The sequence below is a fragment of the Pelobates fuscus genome, chromosome 3 (assembly GCF_036172605.1).
Source record: "Pelobates fuscus isolate aPelFus1 chromosome 3, aPelFus1.pri, whole genome shotgun sequence".
NCBI lineage: Eukaryota > Metazoa > Chordata > Amphibia > Anura > Pelobatidae > Pelobates > Pelobates fuscus.
This window is the reverse complement of record NC_086319.1, coordinates 81,694,395-81,720,383: the sequence shown is the minus strand read 5'-3', so window position 1 is coordinate 81,720,383 and position 25,989 is coordinate 81,694,395. Positions and strand designations below refer to the sequence as shown.

The following is a 25,989-nucleotide window of genomic DNA, read 5'->3' as shown; positions in this document are numbered from 1 at the left end:
AAATAAATATTTTTAAAAGAGGTAGATGGAATGTTTTTCCTTAACATGAACATGTATGTAAAAAGTTACATTTACTTTCTCAACATTGGATCCATGTAATTCTAATTCATATTTGAGTGTAAAAGTATTTTTGTAAATGATATCTAGCTACCACAAAGATTCAAGATTGAAAAAATAAAAATAAAAGATTTATCATCAAATCTATAGAGTTAAGCCGATGCTTTCACTCAGTCACAGTTAGTGATCTGGCTGCCAACATTTCGACCCTATGAGGGTCATTCACAGTAACTGAATCAAATTACCAGATCCAGACTCTGGGATGGCTGAGAATTCTTATATTTGGGACAAGAGTCGTTGACTGCAAATATGGATTTCTTTTTTATATGGTTTTGTTATCCATCATCATGAAGGGACCCCTTTTATTTGTCTCATAAAACAGATGACTCATTGTAAATCCTTTCATACATTTCAACAACTAGGGTCAGAAGGGCAATCTCACTACGTCAAGAACACTCATATTGAATTGGGTGGCAACCAGGGTGACTAGATTGCTGAGCCTGATTTTATCAGAGATGCTTATAAAAAATGTTTTTTATAACTGCAATACTCTGATGCTGTCCCACAGTTCAGTATTTAAAGAGCACTCCAGTGCTAGTGCATAACTTTTTTAAAGAGAGACTGTGTTATATTTTTACGTTATTTGTGCTATAATACATATATTATTAGATATAAAATATATAGACTGGAGAGTCTCGTCACTGCAGGCTGATCTGCCCTTGCTGCAATCCTGATGACTTGTGTCCAATTAAATGCTCCTCTCAGAGAACAACAAATATCCCGGCATTGCAGAGTAGTGTGAAGAAAAAGATAAGGTTTATTAAAACATAAGGACAAAAAAAAAAGCAAAAAAACATACAATGTTTCAGCTGCACGGCCCTAATCATGCATATACATGATATTGGGTCTATGCCGAAGAATTGATTGACAGGTGGGGAAAAAAAACTATTTTTAGAATCTGTTAGCAAAATGTATAGATTGAATCTAATACTCTTTAAAAAGAGCATAACTTGTACCTTGCATAACAGGTACCCTTTAACAAATATATAGCGGGCCCTTTTAAACTCTTTTGAAAAGTTTAACACGTAAAGGAGTGACCTCATCTGCTCACTCCTACCCCTTTGTGCAACTCAGACTGATGCTTCCTTATTAGCCCAAGCAGTGATAAATGATTGGTGGAGATTGAGAGCTGATATCCGCCCATTGGTGGTAGTTGGTATGGCAAAGACGTAGTGGTGCCAGGGGACTCAAAGCACCTTAACCACAAAAATAGAGAATATTTGAACTCTAAGAATGGACAAAAGAAACGTGGCATTGGCATTGGAGAGTAAAGTAAGTTTTAGCTGTTTCATTTTACTAATGCTTTTTATAAAAAAAATTTATTGGAGGAACCCTTTAAGGAATAATCCTAGAGATTCCAAGCAGCACTGTTCTAAGAGTTCTTAGAGACATGAAATAATTTTGGTGTCCTTCCTTTCAAATTAAATTAATATAGACCGTATTTGGCATGACCACATTTAGAATCTGTAGCCTACCACCATACGCTGACGCCTAAATAACTTCCCCGGTATCATTAAAAGAGCGTGTGCATGCCAGGGCCGGATTTACATCATGAGCACCTGTGGGCACAGAATTCTCAAGTGCCCGCAACCATCCCCCCTCGAAACAAATACAAGCAAAATTTGGAGTTTAAATATGACACAAACATACAAATTGTGTGCACATGTGTAACTGTGTGTGTAAATATCTATTTATGTGTGTTTGTGTGTAAATAGCTGAGTGTGTGTCTATGTATGTATTTATGTGTGCAAAGTATCTTTGCCCTTAGACTTCCCTTCTCTAATCAATCATGTCCACAGTTTCCTTCCCACCACATTCAGATATATCCAAAATTGTCCATTCCTCTTCATTCTTGGGACAGCAATTAGCCATGTTTCTACCTACCTTCTCTGTTTCCCTTGGTCATGTTTCTAGCCTGCGAACCCCCTCTCCATTTTCATTAGCCATGTGTCCAGCAGACTTACCTTTAGCAGTTAGCCATGGTTGTAGCCCCCATGTCTCATCTCCCTTTAAAAATTATCCAAGTTTCCAGCACCCCACACCCTTTCTATTAGCCATGTGAAATATAGAGGTGGATTTTAATAGGCAGAGAAATACATCCATGGTGCGGACACTGGCGGATCCAGGGCAGGGGCCACAGGGCAATTTCCACCCTTACCATCAGCAGGCCCTTTGCCGGCAGTGGAGGGAGAAAGGACCCAGGGGCTCAGCCTGCAGCTTCTCCGGGTTCTCCTCTCGCAAGCACAGAGCGTTGCCACGGTTACCACGGCAATGTTCTCGCGAGAGTGAACTCTAGCCCAGGAGCTGCAGGTTCTCATTCTCACCACTAGGCCCACCAGGAATTGCAGGAAATATCCCCCCCGCCCTCCTCAGCAAAGATAAGAAGGGAGGAGGGATATAAAAATGATTTATTTAAAAAAAAAATTAAAAGTATATATTTATTAATCTGCCCCCCAACCCCCAATAACTCCCCCCACACAAACTGCCCCACAATACACACACACATACTGCCCAAATACACACACACTGCAGCCCTCACACACTGTTGCCAATAAACACACACCCACTGCAACCCTTTCACACACACACACACACACACACACTACTGTCCATTTTCCCTGGGAGGGCACCATGGCACTCCTGGCACCATAACCACTACAGAGAGCTGTAGTGGTTGTTGTGCCTGGATTGTTTCTTTAAATAATCTACCAGTGCCGCTCCCGAGATAAGGTTATGGATCCGCCCCTGGGTGCGCATACACACACACGCAAAGCCAAGAAAGCTGCGCTCACCTAAACATGCATACATTATAATAGTTCTGCTAGGGTCAATTAATACATGCAGAATTCAACATACACACTCACTAAACACCAGCGTCAAAGCTCACAAAATTTTAATAGTGTTTTAAACTATGGGGATGAGATACAGTATGTGATCATCGAATAAGCCTGTCACAAAGACAATGTACCTCATTTCTGGCATGTTCTACCCTAGAAATCAACTCATCCTTCTGGGGTTCTCGGCAGGGCAAGGTTAAATAGGGCCCTGGAATATGGCATCTGTGACAGGGAGGGGTGCAAAACCACAGTTTCATATGCATATCTATGTGCGAGTAAAATTTTAACCCCTTTATAAATTTTGTGAGGTTTCAAGCTGGTGTTTAGTGAGTCAGTGCATTCTCTTCTATGTTTATGTATATTATAAAAAATATCAAAGAATGCATTTAGCAAAGAATTGATGCATGCTATACTTTCTAGTTGGCCTGTAAATGTTAATATGTAAATGGTTCCTTGACCTTACCCACTGGGCTCATCCAAATCTCTGGCAAATGGTTGGGGGTTGTGCATCTAATTAAACTTTGTGCAAGGTTAATTTAGATAACCCATTGCTTTTGAGTCAGATTGCATTGTCAGTTAAATGGGTCTCAGACTAACAAACAGTTCCCTGCTGCCAAATAAAAGGTAATTTGGGTGGTATATTTGTCCAGGGAACTATTGTTCATTATGCTAGAATTAAAAAAAAAAAAAAAAAAAAAAAAAAAAAAGTGATGTATTTAGGTTAAACATAACTACTAAAAACGTTTAACACTATATTAGGCTTTTATACTAAAATCTCACATGATCCTTTTCTAAACGGAAAATATAAAGTTATATAAACAATAACAAAATATAAATACATTAATAAAAATTTCAATTTTTTTTTTAAAAAGATAATTGTTAGCACAAAAAAAAACCCCATAATATATCCCTCCCCCTATCGTAGATGCCGAATTGAAATGTTTAAAAACAAATAAAAAACAGGTTTTTCAAAGAGTACCGTAGTTAAAACTTTAGCATAAAATGTTATTTTTTTCTGTATTGGTTACTTTTATAAAAAATACTGTTTAATTGGAATTAAGCGGATATGGAGATTTCTGTTTTAAATAAGCAATTATTTTTACCTAGTTTTAAATTTGCTTTGAATTCCTGACAGTTCAGACATTAGCAAGCAGTCTTGATGGAATCACAGGTCAAACATGAATAAAAATTAGACCTCACTGCCCCCTCTATCCAAGGTTTTCTGCTGAAAAGTGCACTTTACTTCTAGATAATGGCTCTGCATTAGCATTTCATATAAATATAAAGGAAGCCTGTGCATTTTGGCAGAATTAATATTGAATTGTAATTTCAGAAAGTGTTCTATTTTAAAAGAATGCTTCACAGAAAACACAAAGTCTACAATAGGTTTGGAGGAGGCATGGGAAAATGTGCTTCTGTGCAAGATGACATTAAACATTGGTAAACAGAATTACTCCGAGTGCAGTAGTAAGATCTTCTCTCATTTTCTTTTTGGCAAATACATTTACACAAGAAATGTGGCTTAGTAAATCATTAATCCAGCACAAATGGAAATCCAGAATGTTTGAATGCACCCTTCTTCGGGATTAAGGAGCTGGTGGGAGGTACAGCAGCAGATAATGAGTAACAGACTCTCTAGGCTACCTGGAGAAGCCTTCTGGACATAAGACAATGGAACATTTGGAGAATCCTTGCCTTTTCCCCCCCAAGGACAGTCACTGTCTTGCTAGGTATTCAGTAAAATCTGTTTCACAATGACAGTCCACTTTGAATGGCCAGAGGGAGCTTCAGGGCAGTTTTTAAACCTCTCCCTGTGCTATGGGCTGCAGGAAGACCAAAGAGAAGCCACAGCTTATTTTAAAAGGGTCTTCAGATTAATCATCCACCTCTCTGTGGGTGATCTTAAACCAAAGAACTGATACTTTGAAGATTATTGATTAACCCACACTTTTCTTAAGTTTTGCCTGTGCTATTTATCATTTTCACAGATCACTCGGAAATGCTCATCTTTGGAACCTTTTTTAAATTCAGAAGTGCCCAACCCAAGTCCCCCTTTCCCTCCCCACCCCCACCAGAAGCCACAATACAAGAAGAGCGGGCTTAGTATTAAGCAAATAAATGAGCATTTAAATTATCATGCTATCATCATATCTTTGGATTTTAAGCTTGTTTAAAGCAGGGTCCTCGTTACCCTCTTGCTTTTCTTAACATTTGTAATAGTCTGTATCATATTTGCAGTTATATGTACATAATGAAATTGTAAAGAATCATAGAATATATCAGCGCTATATATTTGCAAATAATTGTACACTGTTCCATAGCCTATTAACTTTCAAACCTTGCCTGCCTGCATAATAATATAAGGTACCAGGTATAAAAGACATGAGCCCATGATGATGATTTTTGTTTTTCCATATAATTTAGGTCTTTATATTAAAAGTAACTTTTTTTACAATATATAAAATAAATCAAAATGACATATGAAAACATTTGGTAAATTGCAAAATAGCAACATTATTCTGTTTTAAATATATCTATAGTGTATAAAAGCATTTTACAACAGATTGATTGTAAAAGGTTCTGAGTCCAATGTACCGTAACATAAACAAAATAAAAAACAAAACAAAAAACAAGGATAAATTATTTGACTGACGGAAGAAGAGTAACCAATTCAAAGAGGCTAAAATTCTTTAGAAATGAATCCTCTCTTTCACCATTAAAATAAATGTTTAAATGACCTATGTATCTGAAAAGTACATAAATATCTATTTTTTTTTTTTAGAAAATATATACAAGCATTAATACAAACTCCAGGCACTTTATGGTCAATTGTAAGACCATGAATTACAAAAGTTGAGATCGCAAGAATTCCTTTAACCGGAAGGTCTATTTCTCTGTTATATAGGCTGGTGGCATCACAGTGCATTACTGTTCTTTTGTATGACTTTTGAGAGGGGTCTGGGGATTGTATCACCACCAGCCGCAGTCCATCAAATCCATAGAATGGGATTTCAGAATAAGGCAATATGTTCCCTCTCATAGTTGGTGGCAGACATGACCTCTGTGATCATAAACAGAGCCAGTCGGGAGGCTCCAAGTGCTTTGCATCCTGTACGCTGGTGGGATTGAGACATTTCAAGTTTCTCCTCAGCAAGACAGAAAACCAGCACAGATTTTATTTCACCCCGCAGTCTAGTAAACCAGACACGGGTTATGTTGTTTCAATAAATTAGGTTCCTACTAAGTGGAGGAATATTAAAAGTATCAAAATGTCCATATGCCCTCCCCATTAGGGTACCCATGCAGTCTTTGGTCTCATGTCCCCATTTGAACAGATAGAGCGGGAACATTGTGGTAATTGAAGACACACGGAGGTGTTGGCACAGGATCGTGGGAAAACACGGAGTCATCTGAAGAGGAGCATGTGCTTGCGGTGTCTTCACAGGCTGGAGAATACTGTTCAAAAGGCATAGATAAATCCAGGTACTATAAAGGAGAGAGACGATGTAGTGAGTTATTTGAACAAAAATATTAGCTACTGAAAAAAGCAACTTTTCCATAACTTTCTAGATCACAGTTAATACAGGGCATGCAGTGGATAATAGTGGAGGACTTGGAATGTTAACATTTTGTGTTCTCCGCTACTACTCATCGGAAGTGCAGAGGGTCTATGTCACATTCACCAGGGCTAACTCTGCACCATTCAAAGTCTAGTTGAAGTTTTGAACACTGATATTCAGTATTATTTGAAAACATTGAGACGGATTTAAGCTTGGGAAGCCTATGGTAACAGAGATCTACAGACTGATGTAATACTTCAAATAAAAGTATTATAATTGAACACTAAATAATGAATTAATACAATAATGAAACCACGCTACAGACAGATAGGGCCGAAGATAACAGTTATAACAGTTAACAGACTCTAAATAACTAGAGGATTTTGTGTAAATTAGACACATATTTTGTAATGTGGCATTCACCAATACATTTTAAATTGTTTCTTACCTCCTCTGACACAGCTACCAGAATCCTGTCCAGATGTTCCACCAGTTGTTTAAAGGTGGGTCTCTGGGATGGAACGGCATGCCAGCACTCTCTCATCAGCATGTACCTAAAAAGGTGAAGGTTATAAAATTGGTAAAACCATTCATTAAGAGATGTGCAGAACGCTGAGCTGGGCTACCTAACATGTATATCTGACACTATTACGTAGGGTGTCAAACATCAATTGGCAATGAATTAGCATAAGAATACAAATGTCTATTAAGAATGATTGTAAATTTACAACTAATTCTTGAAGAATTGTAGTTGTTGGTTTACAGCAGCAGTGTTGGGGGAGAGGGCACAGGTTGAAACTCTTTTTTATGTGTTAGCTAGAAATGTGGCTACTAAATGGGCTAAAGGGCCACCAAACCACTTTTCAATGGCAACTGCACTGCAATCCCCAAAAGTCAAACATCCAACATTGACTACAATATACTTACAGCTCATGTGTGCAGTTGGATGGTTTGTCCATTCGATGACCTTCTCTAAGGAGTTTAAATAACTCTTCCACGGGAATTCCGGGATATGGAGAGCCTCCAAGAGTGAATATCTCCCATGTTAAAATACCGAATGACCAGCTGAAGCAATACGTTAAAAATCAATTAGGACATGAATCACAGGGCTGAAACAAACCAACACTCTATATGCAATCTACTCAGTTGTACAGTACCTAATTTTGGGTTACTAAAAAACTGGTTGTGGGGCGTCGAGAACAAACCAAAGTTAAAAAAATAATTAGTGAAAAAAATATATTAAATTCAGCGTTCTATCTTATAAATTTAATAAATTTGTTATCAACACACTACAGCTCTCTGCAAAGTGTGCAGATGAGGTCCCGAAAGAATCATACGGTTGAACATAGTAGTACAAACAACATATGACGCAGGTGACACCTGAAAGACGTGACATACAATAATACAGGACTTGAAGCAAAGGGGAATAGTTCACTTATGGATAGTTTACCTGAAAGAGTTCCCTTTCAGGGACAAGGTATGTATATGAATGAGCGTTCGTCCCGATCACATACATACATTTAACAAACGGCTGTTACTGTGACAAGCTGTATGGAATAATCTGCATAGAATCAAAATTCTATTATCTTCCCCACAATCTGTGGCTAGACTATGGACCATGAAGTTGTGATAAATAATTGAATGGACAAACAAAGTAATCTGCATAAATGCTTTAGTCATACTCCCATTTGTGGCACTACCTCGGGAATATTAAATTCTGTTAGTTAAATAATGACAATATACCCGGACGAGTGATGCTGGCGCACACTGAGCATATACACTTTTTAGATAAAGCATATTTTAAACCGATTCTCTGTGTCCACTCTATGAATTCTGATTTCTTAGATGAATTGCATAATTCACTACAAGAACTCAGCAATAACATTTGTCTGCTACTAAAACAGCTGCACACATGACACTATGACAGTCTTGTTATAAAAATAAAATGTAATTAGTATAAGTAAACCCTTTCAGAATATACGTGTGCTTTATAAACAATATTGATAAGTGACAAGGGATGCTGGGAATTGATTGCTTATAGAAGCACTTACCTAATGCCTGTCTGATGAGAAAGCCATTTAATCTCCTTAGACAGGCATTAGGTAGAAAAGTTTTAACTAAAGTTGTGAAATACTACATCGACAAATCATGAACGTTAATGAGACTGAACATAGTACAGCAAACAATACAAACAGTCACAGGCAGTTCTGCATGGCTAACCATTTCAGTATAATTGTACAAGCAGTTATATGTATCCTATACAAAATCTTAAAGATCAGTTTCCTACTGCAATAAAGTGTACTTACATATCACTCTGGTGCGTGTAGACCCTATCAAACAGTGCTTCTGGGGCCATCCATTTTACAGGCAAACGACCCTGTTTAAAAAACAAACAAACCACAAACCATAAATACATAAAAATACACAACATGATCCACACAAGTAGGATAAGGTAATTCCATCAAGTTATTACACAGATAATCAACAGATCATAAGAGCTCATTTCATTCTTGAGTAGGTTCCTGTAACATGAATTCAGTCAAACGATTTAAAATGAAGCCAAAATCTTCACTCGAACTTACGTTGCTTGTCTTCTTGTAGTAATCCAGGTCATGCACTCCTCGAGCCAGCCCAAAGTCTGCAATCTTGATCACGTTATCCTCAGCCACGAGGACATTTCTAGCTGCTAAATCCCGGTGTATGCACTGCGGGGAGATAAAACGTTATTTACAGAGTCTGCAAGATTCCCAGTAGAACTGTAATACTTTGTTAAATCAACACACTCTGCCTGGTCATTTAACTTTCATCTGGACTGCTTTTCTGTTTTGTCCTTGAACGCAAATAACATAAAATAACTGGCAATACATCACAGATAATGGCGCCAGACAAATTGGAGAGAATTTTTCATGGAAATTAAAATAATCTATCCAGTTATTATTTTATTATTTATATAGCGCCAGCAAATTCTGTAGCACTGTACAATGGGATAAGAAATCCTGTTTGCACAGCATGATAAATAATTTTATTGTAGCTACTAAATACTAAAAATCATTTTTCTTGTGTGTGTTGTGAATCCTTTAGTTTACAGGAAATACTTCTTGACTCAGCGGAAGCCATTATGTTCTCTGAAAGGTTATTACTGCAGAAATGCTCCAACCTGCTTGAGTCAATTGTAATGGCTCTTTGGGATACAGTTGCAACAGCTGGAAAAAAAAAGTTTTTTTTCTTGGTTGCCACATGCCCATTTTTCCCACTATGATTTAAGTATTATTATTCATTTAATATGTTGACATTAAGCGTTTACTAAAACCCTTTTGAGAGGGGAGACCGATCAGATGTAATATGTCCTATTTGGCATTGTGGTGATGGTCCCCCCACCTTACGTCACTGTTGCCACGCGCAGTTTAATCACAAGATTCTGATAAAGAAGCCTGTGAGGGGACCAATTCCCAGGCTCAGAGTGCATGCAGGCGCTCCGCACTGGTGAGGGGAGGGTGGGAGGTGGAGGGAAAGAATTGGTTAGGTGGAAGGGAGGGTTTATTTAAAAAAATAAAATTAAAAAAAATAAGCAACAGAGGGAAACAGGAAGGAATGCCCATAGGGCTAGTTGCTGGGGTTGCAACTAGCCCTCATCACACAATTAAGAATATCTCAGTATGTGCAGTGTTCCAAGCTGAAACACAGCACATACTGACTCCTACCACCTGACATACCGAATCCTACCACCGAAGTGGTCAGAGTGGATGGAGTAAGAAAGAAGTTGTAGAAAATAATCCAGTTTGTGACACACTGCTGCTTACCTTCTTGGATTCGAGATACTCCATGCCACGGGCAATTTGGTAGGCACAAGACACAAGATCTTTAAAGGACAGCAGCTCATCAGGCACTTTGGTGACATCGAAGGCATCTTCTGGTGTGGGAGGACGGCGTGCGCGCAGAAATTCTCGCAGGTTTCCTTTGGAAGCATATTCAACAACAACAAAGACTGGCCCTGAAGAAAGAAAAGGAAGATTTAAGTTAAATGACATTATGGTTATAACGTTTATGACCACATCTTTTATAGAGCTGTCAAAATAAAATCTGGGCTATTTAGGTGAATGGGAACAAGAATGGGTGAAGGCACTGCTTTTGACAAGCTGAAGTTTAAGAAAAAATCCTATAAACACGTTATAGAGTTTGAGGGTTATATCTTGCCATCATGGCTACCTAGGATCACACTCAACGTATGACGCTCTTAGGTTTTTAGGTTTTAGAACATCACATTGGGGCTACCAAATCCTCTCTCGTCGTCCCCTTCTCACTGTTAATTTCCATCCTGTTTCTTACTCACCTTCCTGTGTGCAAACACCGAGTAGGTTGATTATATTCTTGTGTTTTCCAATCAGCTTCATTAATTCCATTTCAGAGACGAGATCTGATAGGTCCTTGTCGGTACCGTTATCTAGATTACACAGGGGAAACGTTCAGTACACAGGGAGCAATAAAGAATGAAGATAAACTGTAAAATGTGTCAGCTTAGTTCAAGGATTGTTTAGCGACCAAGATAAGATGACTGACAGCTTTTTTGTATTGTGACCAGTGACAAAATCCAACAGTTACAAAAAAAATCAACCAAAACGATTAAAACATAAATTCTGTTATGTCCAATAACAATTCGCCAAAACTACTCAATTCGATAAAATGCTAATTACATAAACAGATATTCCATCTATTTGCTAGATGTTTGTGAGTCATTTCTAAAAACATATTAAGGTAAATCTTAAAATGGATTCTGTATTAAACTTGTAACACAAGGTACCGTATATACTCGAGTATAAGCCGAGTTTTTCAGCACATTTTTTGTGCTGAAAAACCCAAACTCGGCTTATACTCGAGTCAATTGTCTGTATTATGGCAATTTGCATTGCCATAATACAGACTGGGGCTGTGGGGGCTGCAGAGAGATGTTACTTACCTTTCCTGCAGCTCCTGTCAGCTCTCTCCTCCTCCGCCGGTCCGTTCAGCTCTTCTGTCAGCTCACAGTGTAAATCTCGCGAGAGCCACGGCTCTCGCGAGATTTACACTGGGAGCTGACCGAGGTGCTGAACGGACCGGCGGAGGAGGAGAGAGCTGACAGGAGCTGCAGGAAAGGTAAGTAACATCTCTCTGCAGCCCCCACAGCCCCCTCCTACACAGTGCTCATCCACTGGACCACCAGGGAAGGAGAGCCCCCCTCCCTGGCCAGCTAGCAAGCAGGGAGGGGGGGACGAAAAATTGTATATATGTTAATAAAAAAATAAAAATAATAAAATTAAAAAATAATAATAAAATAAAATATAATAATAAAATAAAAAAATAATAATAAAAAAAATGTAATGAAACAAAAAAAAATATTAAAATAATAATTAAAAAATAAAAAATGCCCACCCCCCACCAAGGCTCTGCATCACACTCTGCATTACACACACACATACACACACTGCACTCATGCACACACACTGCATTCATACACACACACACTGCATTCATACACACACACTGCACTCATACACACACACTGCACTCATACACACACTGCACTCATACACACACTGCACTCATACACACACTGCACTCATACACACACTGCACTCATACACAGCATTCTCATACACACACACTGCACTCATACACACAGCATTCTCATACACACACACTGCATTCTCATACACACACACTGCATTCTCATACACACACTGCATTCATTATATACACACACTGTAAATAAATATTCAATTAATATATTTTTTTTAAGGATCTAATTTTATTTAGAAATTTACCAGCAGCTGCTGCATTTCCCACCCTAGTCTTATACTCGAGTCAATAAGTTTTCCCAGTTTTTGGGGGTAAAATTAGGGGCCTCGGCTTATATTCGGGTCGGCTTATACTCGAGTATATACGGTAATTCACCTCTAAGTGCATTGAATATCTTCCTGTTGTTGTAACATTTACTCAATGTGTCCCTTGCAATACACAAGGTTATTTTCCACTGTCCTTGGACCAGGAACGAATGGGTTGCAACATACCTGGCATTCATGCTGTAATAAGTCTGCCATCATAAAATGTGATGCCAGCTTATTGTGGCACACGACCTAGGACAATAATGGCTAAATAACAGGGAGTGATGTTACCAAGAATGTGTCAAAAGATATACGGAGACAAAGTAGACACTACTTTGTCTCAGTATTTTTCCTATGCTTGACAAGCTTGAGAAAATGGGGAGCTTTTGTCAAGCTTGTCAGATCCCCAGCTGTAATCATTGACGGCTATTGGGAAGAAAAAGCTCTTTCTGCTGAGGGTCTCGTGGGATCCTCCATAGACCTCAAGTGCTGATGTCGGATCCTCCGACACTGTAGACCGAATGGAAGATCATGAATGGGACAGTTTCAGGTAATTGAAACCTACCTTTCCCTCCCCCATGGCCACCAGATTCCAAGCATCAGTGTCACCGTCCAGGGCCTTTGCATATTATGCAAAGATCCCAGATGATGACAGAGACGCTTTAAGTACATTACATGAATATATAGGATTGAATAATTATAATAATGTTTACAGCTTATTGTAGTAGTTATGGTACAAAAAAGGAGTGATTATTAAAATAATTTGTAAGCACATGACATAAATCAGAGGATGTCTCCACATCCAAATCTCTTCCTTTACCTCACTTGGTGGTAACGCTAACATTATTTGTCCAAACTAAATTTGAATGGGGTGCATGGGGTAAGCAGGATTTGGGCTAAATTGATTTCTGTGATTTATCTTTTGAGACTGCACCCTCCTACCAGTCCCTTAATAATACAACTGCCAACTATACAGACTCTTCAAACATTCTACTGGTGGGTTCTACTACTAAGCAGGTCAATAAAATAACTAATTAAAATTAGTATTATATTAACAAGCTTTCAATATATATAAAACCCCAAAATATACTCTATGAGTTTTGAATCCCATTGGGGGGCAAAAACAACATACTAATGAAATAGTAATTATTATAATATGTAGCATGATGAAGTCTATGTGTCTTATCCTACATTACACAGTTATGTATATAACACATTCTTTTTTTGTTTTAAATGATGAACTGGTAAATATTTGTAGTAACCCAACAGAAAAACTTACCCTTGAGCATCTTTACTGCAACAGTAACCGGCTTATCGGGTCGATCTCTGTCAATCCCATATGCCTCTGCTCTCACTACTTGTCCGAAGCAGCCTTCACCAAGGGGTTTTCCAAGAACTAGCCTGAAGTGGACAAATACATAATTACTGTTAATGTATGTGCACAAAAAAGAGCAATAAATTCAAGATTAAATTATAAGCCATCTAAAGAAGGTTAAAAAGAAGTTTGTGTTATGAATCCACAGGATGATCACGAATATTCCAAATGAAAATATCCTTTGTCAGGGGGCAGAGTCTGACTGGCAAGCAGAGCAGACACAGGTTTGACAAGCTACTGAGCACAAACTGCCTAATCTACTTTATACACCTGCCAACCTGCTATTATCAACGCAAAACGCAACTCACCAGATAGTGGGGATCCTGCTGATTCGTACGGTACCAAACTCGGTGCTGTACTGTTCCAGAAAACCTACATCTCACAATTTGCAGCCTACAAGCTGGACAGGAGTCAGATGGATGGCCGCTCTCCGGACACCACGTCCAACTTCACAGCGCGCACTTCAGTTCCCTCCCCTTTTGGACCGACGGGGGTCATCCCGGTCCCAGGAGATCCCTCACTGCTACTCCCAACAACTTAGCCTGCAGTATACAGGGGCGGCACAAGGCTTCTACAATGGCGGCGACTGCAATCAGATGCGATGCAGAGACCCATAATGCCACAACCCTGGCTAAACTGGATCATATCTTTGCAAAATTCTGGGCCACTATCGAGGCAAGGAGGCAGTCTGCCATGACACCCCGACCACAGATCTTCTACACCCAAACTCAGCCCTCCTACCTGCTCCAATCTGCACCAACCCCAAGACCACCTGGTCAGCCTGAACCCACACAGCGGATGCCAAGGCAGCACAGCATCACTCACCCCTCGGGACCTGGAACTTAGCCTGCAGCAGTCCTGACTCTAGCTGCAATTCGTAGGCCTGGGGCATTACACCTCTTGACCCCTCAAGATGGCGGCTGCAGCACCAGAAAGGAGATATGGCACCCGACCGCAGACCTCTACTCTATGCCCCCGCGCCACTTACACTTACCCATATGGAATCTTCCTCACAGAGCCAAACACTCTCCTAGCACGTTGGGCATCGGATGAAGCCTGAAGCACACCCTGGCAACCTGCTTGTATAGGCTTTCTCCTAGTTTAACTATAATGCGGTGGACTCCTGTTACCGGTTTCTATTTTATTTTCCGTACTCTGCGTTTTCTCCTGATATGATAACATACCTTTTCTTGAAACTCAAGCAATGCAAGACAAGCATGATTAATTTGTACTCTTGCAATTTTTTTCAAGATGTATCACTATAATTGCATCTCACACTTGTTACTCTACTGAAGCAAAATGTCAGTCTACACAACCTTTCATTAGTCTCATATTTACTAATCTGCTGACATAACTAGCATTATCCTGTTTATTAATTTAAATAAATGTGCAACTTAATCTTATGTCATGACAATGTAAGCGTTGAATTGTCTGTTATTGCTATCGTGGCATCGCAGACATGTTTGTACTTCCTTTTGCACAGCAAAAATAAAGAATATAAAAAATAAAAAGAAAGTAAATATCCTTTGTCTGAAGAGATTATCACTTTAAGCAATAGACACACATGATATTTACTGAGCATATATGTGAGTTTAAATACTGACCTGTCTCGGGGGAATTCCCATTTGGGATCCAGGGGTAGCTCAACTTCCATGACACCTGGGAGCATTGGGGCACAGCTTGAAGAGAGTCGGGTAATTCGGATGAGAGGGGCACTAGACTTTCCAGAGGAGCTGGATTCCAGTGAGAACTAGGGACACATACACATATAATTGTTAGAAATGTACCACCAAATAATGATGTACCAGAAAATTTCATTACATAGAAAACAGAAATGGATGCCTACAAAATATATAAGATATTCTGTGATCAGAGTATATTTCTACATAAGTCAGCTAATGTCATCCATTTGCGGTAGAATGAAACACAATCCCTAAATCTCTTCTATACTTATTTATAAATGTATAGATGTTTTCAATACTTAAATAAATCAGTGGACAAGACACACACTGAGCAAAGTAAAAGTGAGTGACTGTAATTAAAGAAATTCATCACATCGGAGGCCACTTACCTGTCTCATTAAGGGGAACTTTGACAATTTGTGGATAGTAGGTGGCTGTTTATTGTGTGTCGTTTGCATGCGGCACAAAATCACAATAACGACGGCCATTGCCACAGCCAGAAATCCAGAGGTGTATATAATGATGTCCATGTATCTAGACTCTGCAGGCTCAGCCTCCTCCAAGAAAGCTTCCTCTGTTGGGGGGGAAGGAAGTAAAGTCCAGGGTCATTGTTACATCTGTGACCTTGACCTGCCTTTATGCTTTTCCTCTCTCACCAACTCCCATCTGTTCTTCCCATTCCACCACACACATCTGTTCAGAAATGGCCCATGTCTGGGATGGCAAAGCTGCTTGCACAGATTTAATTGCCTCAATAATATTACTGCGCTGAATCTCTTCTAGTTAATGGCTCATTTTTATTATATAGCTGAGTGATACTATCCATCCCACAGCAAATAATTGTGTTACATGAATCAAATGATGTTTCTCTTAGAAACAGGCTATTTGGAATTTCTTAACAAGCAACCAAGTCTGTTACAATAAGTCAACTTAGGTTCCGCTGCTACAACTAAGCCTCATAACAACCAGCGAAGCTAGTGTCACCAGAAAATAAATTGCCTTGAATTGAAATTTAATATCCTTAATCATTTCCCCTCAACACAGGCTCACTAGTAATAATTTCATACTCTGAAATATTAGGCGTTATGTGATACTGCTTAGTAACCTCAATAACAAATACAAATATTACACCCAATTCTATTTTTCCTAAATTACCGGTAACCAAACACAGTTCCAATTAATACACATTTTTTGTTACCCTATGTAACATACACCGTATAATTGAAATTAAATTGCTCTCTTGGATTAATTTATGCTTTGATATGTCTTTTGGTCTATTGGTATGTATGTCAGTCATCACTCACAACCACTTCACTGCCTTTTCCTTCACCTACCAAGGCTATCCTGTATTTCAGCATACAGGGAAATGTTACATTTCTAATAGCACAGGCTAATTAAATATCAGAAATAATCAAGGCAGTAGGCATTAAGTCTATAGGAACAATTGTCTTTGCAATTACCTGGTAGTACGGTCAGCCAGGCAGACTGATAAGACAGTCCAATTGAATTTCCTGCCAAGCAGGTGTACTCTCCTGCATCTTCCGTAGAGACATTGCGCAGTTGCAACACTTCTACCTCTGAAGTGTTAATATCCGCAGTCTGAAAATAGCCACAAAAGGAGCAACTCAGGAAAGTGTAATGGTGAGGTATTATTTATCGGACAATGTTAAACTGTAGAATCCACCAGTAAATTGACATTATTAAAATGAAAAAATAATATTGTTTTAAAAAAAAATATATATATAAAAGGAAAAAGATAATTTTCAGGAGATTATGTAGAGTCTTTACCTTCAGAACTTGCACATAAGGTGCGTCATCAGGCCCAAAACGGCTTCCATTAATTTCAATATGCTTGAGCCACTGGATATGTGGTTGGGCGTCACTGTACACCTTGCAGTAGAAGTCAACATTACTGCCTACACGAACTGTGGTGTTAGCTGGTAGTCCAGCCTGCAATATCGGTCGGTGAGATGACCTTTCTGTAATTAAAAATACAGGATGTTGTTGAGAAAATAAGTTGCCGGTAGAATTTTCTTTGTAAACACACAACACATGGGAAAGGATTGATAGATCACGTGCATTTGTCTGGTGGAGTCTGCAACTCCATACCTGCCTTTTAAATCCGACTCTAGACCATGTTTATCAGAATTCTAGGGGAGAGTGTTAAATTGGATACATCAGCAAGAACATTATGGAATGTTCTTGATGGTTTGTTCTAAATTGTTCCCAAATTGGTGCTTATAACCCATTAATTGCTGTCCATGGGATATAAGCCAAGCATTGATTTCCACTTGTATTTGCTGTCCACGATTATCGCTAAAGTTTGCAAGTTTTCTTTTGCAACTCATATTTTCTGTTGCATTCTGAACATTCAACTATTTATTTCAAAGGATTCAAATGAAGCTAATAATATTTAAAAGACTTAGCATACTAATAAATGAACCAGAATAAGCATATGCCTATTTTGATAACAGGTTGAACAAAACATCAGAACATTAAAGCCTCTTTCGAATATTTTAAGTCATGATTGGCTACAAGAAAGTTTCATTATTCTTATTATTTTATTATTTATATAGCACCAGCAAATTCCATAGCGCTGTACAATGGGTGGACCAACAGACACGTAATTGTAACTAGACAAATGGACGCACAGGAACAGAGGGGTTGAGGGCCCTGTTCAATTAGCTTACATGCTAGAAGAAATGGGGTGCAATTTGGTAACAAATTTAACTGCCAGTATTCAGTTTGATTTTTGTCATCCAAGTCTCAAATTGAGAGCCCCTACAAATCTAATGATTGTATTAATACCACAGCAAAAACATATATAAAATGACCATCCATAAAAAACTACTGTGTTAAGACAGCATCTCAAATACCACAGATCATTTACACTGAGGGTTCTGCTGACTAACAGAAGAGCAGCCTGTGGCTGCAGAGAACATAATGACCCTTAATAGTTTTATGGCCTTGACAGTATTTTAATGACTTTGAAGTCTCAGATGGTCTGAGCAGGGAGACCATAAAATATTTTGGGACGCCACCAATTCCTGTCCTCACTTGCCGGTCTGCCTGTTTGCCCCATTATTTAAAACCTACTCTGTGATTAACTCACAGTACTGACGACAATGTACAGTGCAGAAAAGCAGCCTCTTTGTCTGACTAGCTACAAAATCTGACCAGTAAATAACAAGCCTAATGCACTTAAAATTGTAAAACAAAAATGGCTATATACTTTTTAACATACAAGCCTGGCTTACAGCAGATTAGCTGGTGTTTTGACAGAATCAGGGTGTGCACTGAGCAATTAGCAAGGAGACTATTGATTGGGGTACAAATTGTTAGTACAGACACCTATAGAAAAGTCCTTCTCTCTCAAATTCATGCGGAAATTTGTGTCTCTCAATAAAACTGCTGATGACAACTTCCTTTGATTAATAAAAGTTGAATGTATCTTTTAAAATTATTTCTGAAAAAAAAAAATCAATTTAAATGTTACTCTTTCATTCTAAAGTGAGAATTCAAGGTGAATGACAGATTCTAGTTTAACCCCTTAAGGACACATGACATGTGTGACATGTCATGATTCCCTTTTATTCCAGAAGTTTGGTCCTTAATGGGTTAAAGTAGTCAGACTAGAAAACATTCTCTAAGTCAGTTCTGCTTTCAGTTTAGCTACTCTGGCCTTAAATTTGAAATGTACTTTGATTTTGCAGCTCAGTGATAACCTTGTTAGTTATTAGCTCTTTCACACTTCAGATAGATAACAATAATTTGGATAATTTTCTTTGTAAAAAAAAATTTAAAAAAATTAAAACTTACCAAGTACATCTAATAAATAGGTGTAGCTAATGCTGCCCATTCTATTCTCTACCACACAGGTGTAGTTCCCACGGTCAGATGGTACCACGCTCTCCATGACGAGACTCCAATGCTGATGCCGCAGCTATAGATAAAAGGGATAAACTGTTTATGAACAAAAAGACATATATGTTTCAATTGGGTCTAACGGCATACCAAACTACTTAGAGAACTGATGCCACTCTTCTAAGACATCTGCCTGATTAATATTAAGTAACAAATGGTAATATATATATATATGACAATAAGAAAGTAAAATGATAGTATGCGGTCCATATTCCAAAAGTTACATGGACACATATTTATACTGACACTAAGCGTAAATGTCAGCTGTACTGACCACATTATAGGAATATCAGATTACAAAACATTCCATCCATCCTTTAGAGGGATTCTATTTTACTATGCGGCTAATTATTGACATATATCTCACTGGATGGTGAAAACTTACTTGGATCCCTCCAATTCTGTGCTCTCCTCTGAATTCACGACCGTTTTTTGACCATCGGATAGTAGGAATTGGACTCCCAGCAGCAGGACAGCGAAATTTTACTGTGTTCCCAGCAGGTACAGCATGCAGCTTCTTGTCCATGCGTTGGGGCTGGGTCCAGTAAGGAACTGAAAGCAAAGAGATTTAGATTTGTCAATGGCCATTACATTACACTAATCTGATTTACACTTTCTTCCTCCATGTTATTGCACGTGTCCTCCGTAATCCAATTTGACCCTTTAGTTGTGCCCATGCTGTTGTTTGGATACAATATTGGCTTCCTGTCTACACAGCGATATTAAAGTGTTCTTTCATAGTTATAAGTGTTACTTGGAATCAATAGTTGAATGCATTCATTGTCTTTGCAGGCTTCCTGTTCCTCCTGTGTTCTCAAGTAGAACATTAAATTGATCAGCTTCCCAATGTCGCAATTTGTATTTACATTTAGGCAATGATTACATTCTGTAAAAATCCACTCAAGACTCTGATGTCACATTATCATTTAGATTAAAAGTCAGGTCTGTTCTGTTTATCTCCTAACCCCAGGGCATAGGTCACAGGTCTTTTCTAAATGTACAGGACATCACAAGCAGCCTGTTCTTTGGTATGTGGAGAACTTAAGATCCAGACTGCCCAAAACAGGGAATTATCGTTTATAGCTTTGAGGAAAGGGGAGGAAGGGTGGAGAGTCATGATAACCCCCAATTAGCAATTACAGAAGACCACTCACCTTGGAAAAAATTTACAGGTTCTTCATTTAAGTCACCCTCTGAATCATCTCTACGGCCATCCTCATCATCATCATCATCTCCTGAAGCCAATGAATCTGCAGAGGAAAATGTGTTATGAGCCAAAAGCACATAAGCTCGCAAGGCCATATATTTCATCCCTGGTATAATTAGTGGTAAGGTCTAATAACATCTTGTGTGCACTAGTAAATAACAGCTTAGACATGCTTCTCAATTACTTGTAGTAAGTAATGCAGAACCATTAACAATCCTGTTTTGTCAGTTCACTTACCAACAACAGATATAGAGAACTTTCGTAGAATTTGGCCAGTTCCCCGGACCACACAGAGATAAAGTCCTGAATCTTCATATGTTACATCCGAAACCTCCAGAATAGTGCCAACCATCCTAATTCTTCCTCCGGAGAGTAACCTTTCATGCTCACGATACCAGTTAACGCTGTTGCTCTGGTTGGTATCGCAGAACAGACGCAGTGCATTGCCTGGGTCCAGAAGAAGGTGTTCCTCCAGCTCAGATGGAGAATTCTGAGAATCTTCTGAACAAACGCAAACGGAATGCAAGCATGAACAACCATGTTTGTAGCTAAATCCCATTTTAAACACAGTCACAATGCTTTAACAACAGAACAAAAACAACACTGACCTGTAGGACTGTTCATGCAACTGTTACACTATAACCACTATAAATGGACTAGCTTGTTTCCACAAACATATAGCATATAACATAAAAAACTATGCTACACATGTAATGTATTACTTGTTGGTGGCATTACTGTTGAAGCCCTGATACATGCTTGTTTTCTTCTGTTACCTATGAGTTATGTATCAGTGTGAATACATGTTAAGAATGCATTCAATCATTCCAAACTCTGCAAGTCACACACTATCAACGTAATCAAGCCAGTTTACCATACGCTCTTTCAGAATTCATCTTTTACTGCTACAATTTGTACATGCCATTATTTGTTTATTTGTTTTCTTCTTTTTTATATATTTTGTATGGTTTTAATTAAGTTAAGTCTATTTTGCATCTTTAATTACAACCTTCAGTACAAATCTTATAATATTAAAAATAACTATTTGATCATAAAAAAGTTACGTTCGTTAGATTTACCGTACTTTGGAAACAACTCTGATATAAGATGCAAAAAAAAGAATTCAGAAAGACTAGTAACGCAACTGATACTATAATTGGAATCTTATATTTGAAGCATTCAATATTACACCACGGGACTGAACATTAATAATTTTAACAAATCTGTAAATGGAATACATACAATTTGAACATCATTGCATGTGCAAAGTAATACTAAATCAGAGACTGTGAAGCCATGCCTTATATAAACAGTTATCTTAACAGCCCTTACAGCAGTCATAATTGTATGCCACATCGTTAAAATGCTAGTGAAGGTGTATCCATTCAAATTTGAGCAAAATAAAGGTGTCATCTTAACACTTTATATTCCCTTTCCCCTTAATTATCCTTGAGTTTATTTAACCCAGCAGCTGAACTTTGTGTGTGTTTTGGGGGTCTTGGAGTGAAGAAGACACACTTCAGGAGAGGTGAGATTTTTCACACCTCTCCCAATGATAAACTCCTGAACTTGTATTTTGACCTGGATGTCAACTTCTGACCTCTAATTGTACCCCAAACACAGCAGGTTACTGAATATCTAAGACACCTGTATACTAAATGTCACCAGGGGTCCCATTTGGAGTGTCACTATGGTACTGATGGCACAAGTGATAAGTTAGGGTAACTTAATAATAGATGCCGTGTCTCAATTTAATCTGAAACACCTATTGGGGGTAAGACCCCCATGTTCTGGTGTACAAGATTATTCCAGAGATTTATATGATAAGTTAATTTTATAAAAGTGCAACCACAACACCTATTTCTCCTCGTAGAACAGTAAAGATTACAGCATTCAGGAATACATGGCTGTTTAAACATTACCTTTCCAATTAGCCTGGTCCCCCGGAATTGTAGGCATACTTAAGGCCAATTTGACAAGAAGCAGGAAAAACAAGAGGCTCCTGGGAGAGATCGCCATAGTTCAATCAAATAGGAATCAAATGGGTTCGGGTAAATGGTGTTTACACTAGAGAAAAAGGATAGAAAATGTTGCACAAGTCTCAGTGACAAATTCCGCACATATAGACAAAACAGTACAAATGTCAAATTATTCTTTCATCGGGCAGATATATCATATAGACCATTAAACACAAGTTCTGGAACTGATTGAGCCTTCGGTGACTTTAATCTATTTCAGAAAAGCAAGCATGAACGTTTTCCCACATCTGAAGAGGTTACTTGTAAAATTACCAGTGTTGACAAGAATCCATAATACACCAAAGTCTGAAGTAGGTTAATAAAACTCTATAGCCCTGTCCTGACTCCAACCAAAAGGAAAAATGCGTAATTGTGTACAAACGAAATAATGGTGACAGCAATAGTGATTGGTTTACTGTAAGTATTACTAGAGAAGATAACTAGGCAAGCTAAGATAAATATAAGAAAAGACAAGAACTTTAAATAAATTAAAAATAATGACTATTCCTTTTTATGTTTCAATTTTTTTTTGTTTACTATTTTTTTTTTCACAGGTCAGTGTGTGCATTCCTTTTTTGTGCAATAAAATAAATATTATACTCGACTTGGCCCATAACTACCAGACACTCCTTACTTCAATACCACTAGTGATTTCCAAATGGTGAAGTGCAAAATAGTGTCCCCTTAGAATGCCATGCATGGCTCTGAGCCATTAGTGCAGAATCTTAGAATAAACAGAGAATAATGAATATCAGGAAGGGGGGGGCAAATCCCTTCCTCCCTCCCCAGCTCTGTATACACATTCCAAGGGATATCAATGTGTAACTAGCTGCAGGGACCAGGGGCTCCGCTTAATCTTTGAACACAGCACGACAAAGGCCTTTGTGTGCCAAGGCTATCCTGGTTATAGATTTACAGAATAGTTATGTTACCAGACTGAGTTTACACAGAGCAGCTCTGCAATCACAAGAGATAAGATGTCATTAGAATGCCTGAGCAGACCAGGAGATATATCACAACACGCCCTTTCCCGGGCCACACAGCTTAACCTCTATCACAACTGAGGGCAGACCTTGCCCTGCACAGATATTTGGGAAGAACATTTCCCACGGTTGGTTGGCTGAGCGTCATGGGAAATGTAGTTCACAAACGCGACTGCATAAAAAAAAAAAAATCACAAAATGCTTACCAACTCTTCACACAGTAAAAATCACAAAACATTGCTCCAATTGTAAATAAAAAAAGATAGTGAAAGTTCTAAAAGACCAGTCACTGCCCCACAGATTCTACAAAAATATACATCAAATTTTAAAATACTGTCACGATACATTATACTAAAATTAAAATTGGCAGGAATTCAAAGTGAATTTGAAAATGTCAACCCAGCTATTTTGGTCTAATTTTTTTTTAATTGACTATGGAAGATCCTGTGTATTAACTCTGCAAAGCAGGTGCAAATATATATTTATTGCTTGGGAAAGGTTGTGTTATGATCATAAACGTTTTGGATACCCTTAAATATAACCCATCAGTGATCAGGAGACTCAAAACAGTGGGTACTGCAATAAGATCATCCATATCACAACAGCCCTGAGACAGTTATCCCACTATCCCAATTCACATTTTACAGACACCGTATAGCTGTTTGAAGCACACGTACAGTGGACACGATTTGAGTAAGAGTGAATTCCAATCTACAATAGTATCTTTTTTAAGGGTAAATAGAACAGTGATCAGATAGCAACGCTCAGAATACAGATCGATACATAAATCTCTCGATGCTCTCACCGCACACAGAACTAAACAGGGGATTGAAGGGATCTAGCACAAACTGCCAAAATTTATGCTAAAAAACTAACGATTTGTAAAAAGAAAGAAAAAAAAAAATCTTGGAACTCCTCTATAGTCACACTTTGGCATTTTTTTTAGATATTTTCTTTCACCAAAATTCTGTAATTCCTTTTTCACTCCCATACAAGTCACTGTTTAGTGAGTAAATCCCCGTGGATGCAAAAACTACGAATTAAAAATAAACACAGGCACACGTGTCGAATATCGCTGTAAATCATACCCCCTCGCTCTAAGCACATTCGGTTGTGCTGTTATTGGTTGGGAAATATATACAGTACGTATTTCTCATATTCCCCCTAAACACCCATCGCACCCTATCCAATGTACTTGCACGCCTGGCGTACAGCGATGTGACCCCGGATGCCTTACCTAGTGATTTCGGGGCTCAGTTCCCAGGCTGAGCTGTCTCTCCATTCATTGGAACGTCCAGTATGGTGTGAACGTTCGAAATCACTGATAATCCAAGTCTCAAAGATCCCTCCAAAAACTCAAACAGGGCTTCTTCAGGCTCTGAATAGCATGCTCCTGTGCCAGACAATCTCCCCAAAATATTAATCCAGTGGGCAACACCAATCCATCAGGCGACTGGGAAACGTGATTTCCAGCATGAATGCCACCCTTGGGTGCTGTTCTTAAAAGGTGATGGGACAAAAAAATATGCAGTTTATCATCCAAAAAGAAAAAAGAGGGTTGGATCAGCCTCTTGCACTAGTCCATGCAGTGAATGACCCCAAGCCTCCAAGCACTGGGCATGTGTAATGGGTGCAGAGCCCTGTAGCTGTGGGTTTGTGATTCTCCCTGGGTGAAGATAGCTCTCTCTCCCCTCTCTCACAGCTCAGGTTACACTTTGCAGGCTGTCCCTTCTCCCTTCAGTGTGCTCTCCTTTTACCCTCTAACAATGGACTATAAAGGGTGCAATGCTGCAGGGAATCCCACCACAAACACCGCCCCCAGGCCCTGCTCCCCCCCTCCCTCTGGGTTTATTCTCTACCCTCCCCCCCCTTCTCCAACTCACCCTTTCACACTCAAATTAGCTAACTTCTCCTACAGCTTTGTGCGGGAGGATTAAACTACCTCACTTTGCTGCCCTGCTCTGTGCTTTCTACATCCACAGCATGAATCCCTCTCTTTACAGACTCCCTTCAAGCTAATGATGACATTTCTTCCAGCTATAGGATGAACCATGGTGCCCCATTCCTAAATGATCTCTAGTAACTCCCTGACTTACCTGTAAATATCCCATGTGTTTATGTGAATGCCACACAGATATCTATGACCTTTGCAATGTCACATAAAACATTTTAATAAGCACACAGAACACTGAGTTCACCCAGCAAAAAGGCAAAATTATTCAAATTATGTCCAAGTGTGAAATGATATATATTAACTACAATGTTAACACTGGTAATGCGAATGGACAAGAGGTAATGGTTTTGGAGATTGTTCTGTTGTGCTTTTCTAAAATGACTAATTATACTCATAAAATAATGATATATATTTCACATTAATAATGTGTTTTATATAGATTATTTATAAAACGCCTACAAATTCCGCAGCTCT

General features: G+C 38.6%; 1 protein-coding gene across 1 annotated transcript; it reads right to left on the bottom strand.

Moving 5' to 3' along the window:
• Nucleotides 1–5,421: 5,421 nt before the first annotated feature.
• FGFR4 (fibroblast growth factor receptor 4) lies at nucleotides 5,422–25,366 on the bottom strand. The gene is made up of 18 exons (XM_063447297.1): nucleotides 24,799–25,366; nucleotides 22,483–22,627; nucleotides 20,798–21,061; nucleotides 20,508–20,603; nucleotides 19,739–19,905; nucleotides 19,249–19,372; nucleotides 17,218–17,408; nucleotides 16,890–17,028; nucleotides 15,819–16,003; nucleotides 15,352–15,497; nucleotides 13,652–13,773; nucleotides 10,845–10,955; nucleotides 10,315–10,505; nucleotides 9,097–9,219; nucleotides 8,821–8,891; nucleotides 7,442–7,579; nucleotides 6,963–7,068; nucleotides 5,422–6,440 (listed from the first exon to the last, which is right to left on the bottom strand). The coding sequence occupies exons 2-18, from the start codon at nucleotides 22,577–22,579 to the stop codon at nucleotides 6,270–6,272; spliced, it is 2,442 nt and encodes an 813-aa protein (XP_063303367.1). The 5' UTR covers nucleotides 22,580–22,627; nucleotides 24,799–25,366; the 3' UTR covers nucleotides 5,422–6,269.
• Between the last annotated feature and the right edge of the window lie 623 nt (nucleotides 25,367–25,989).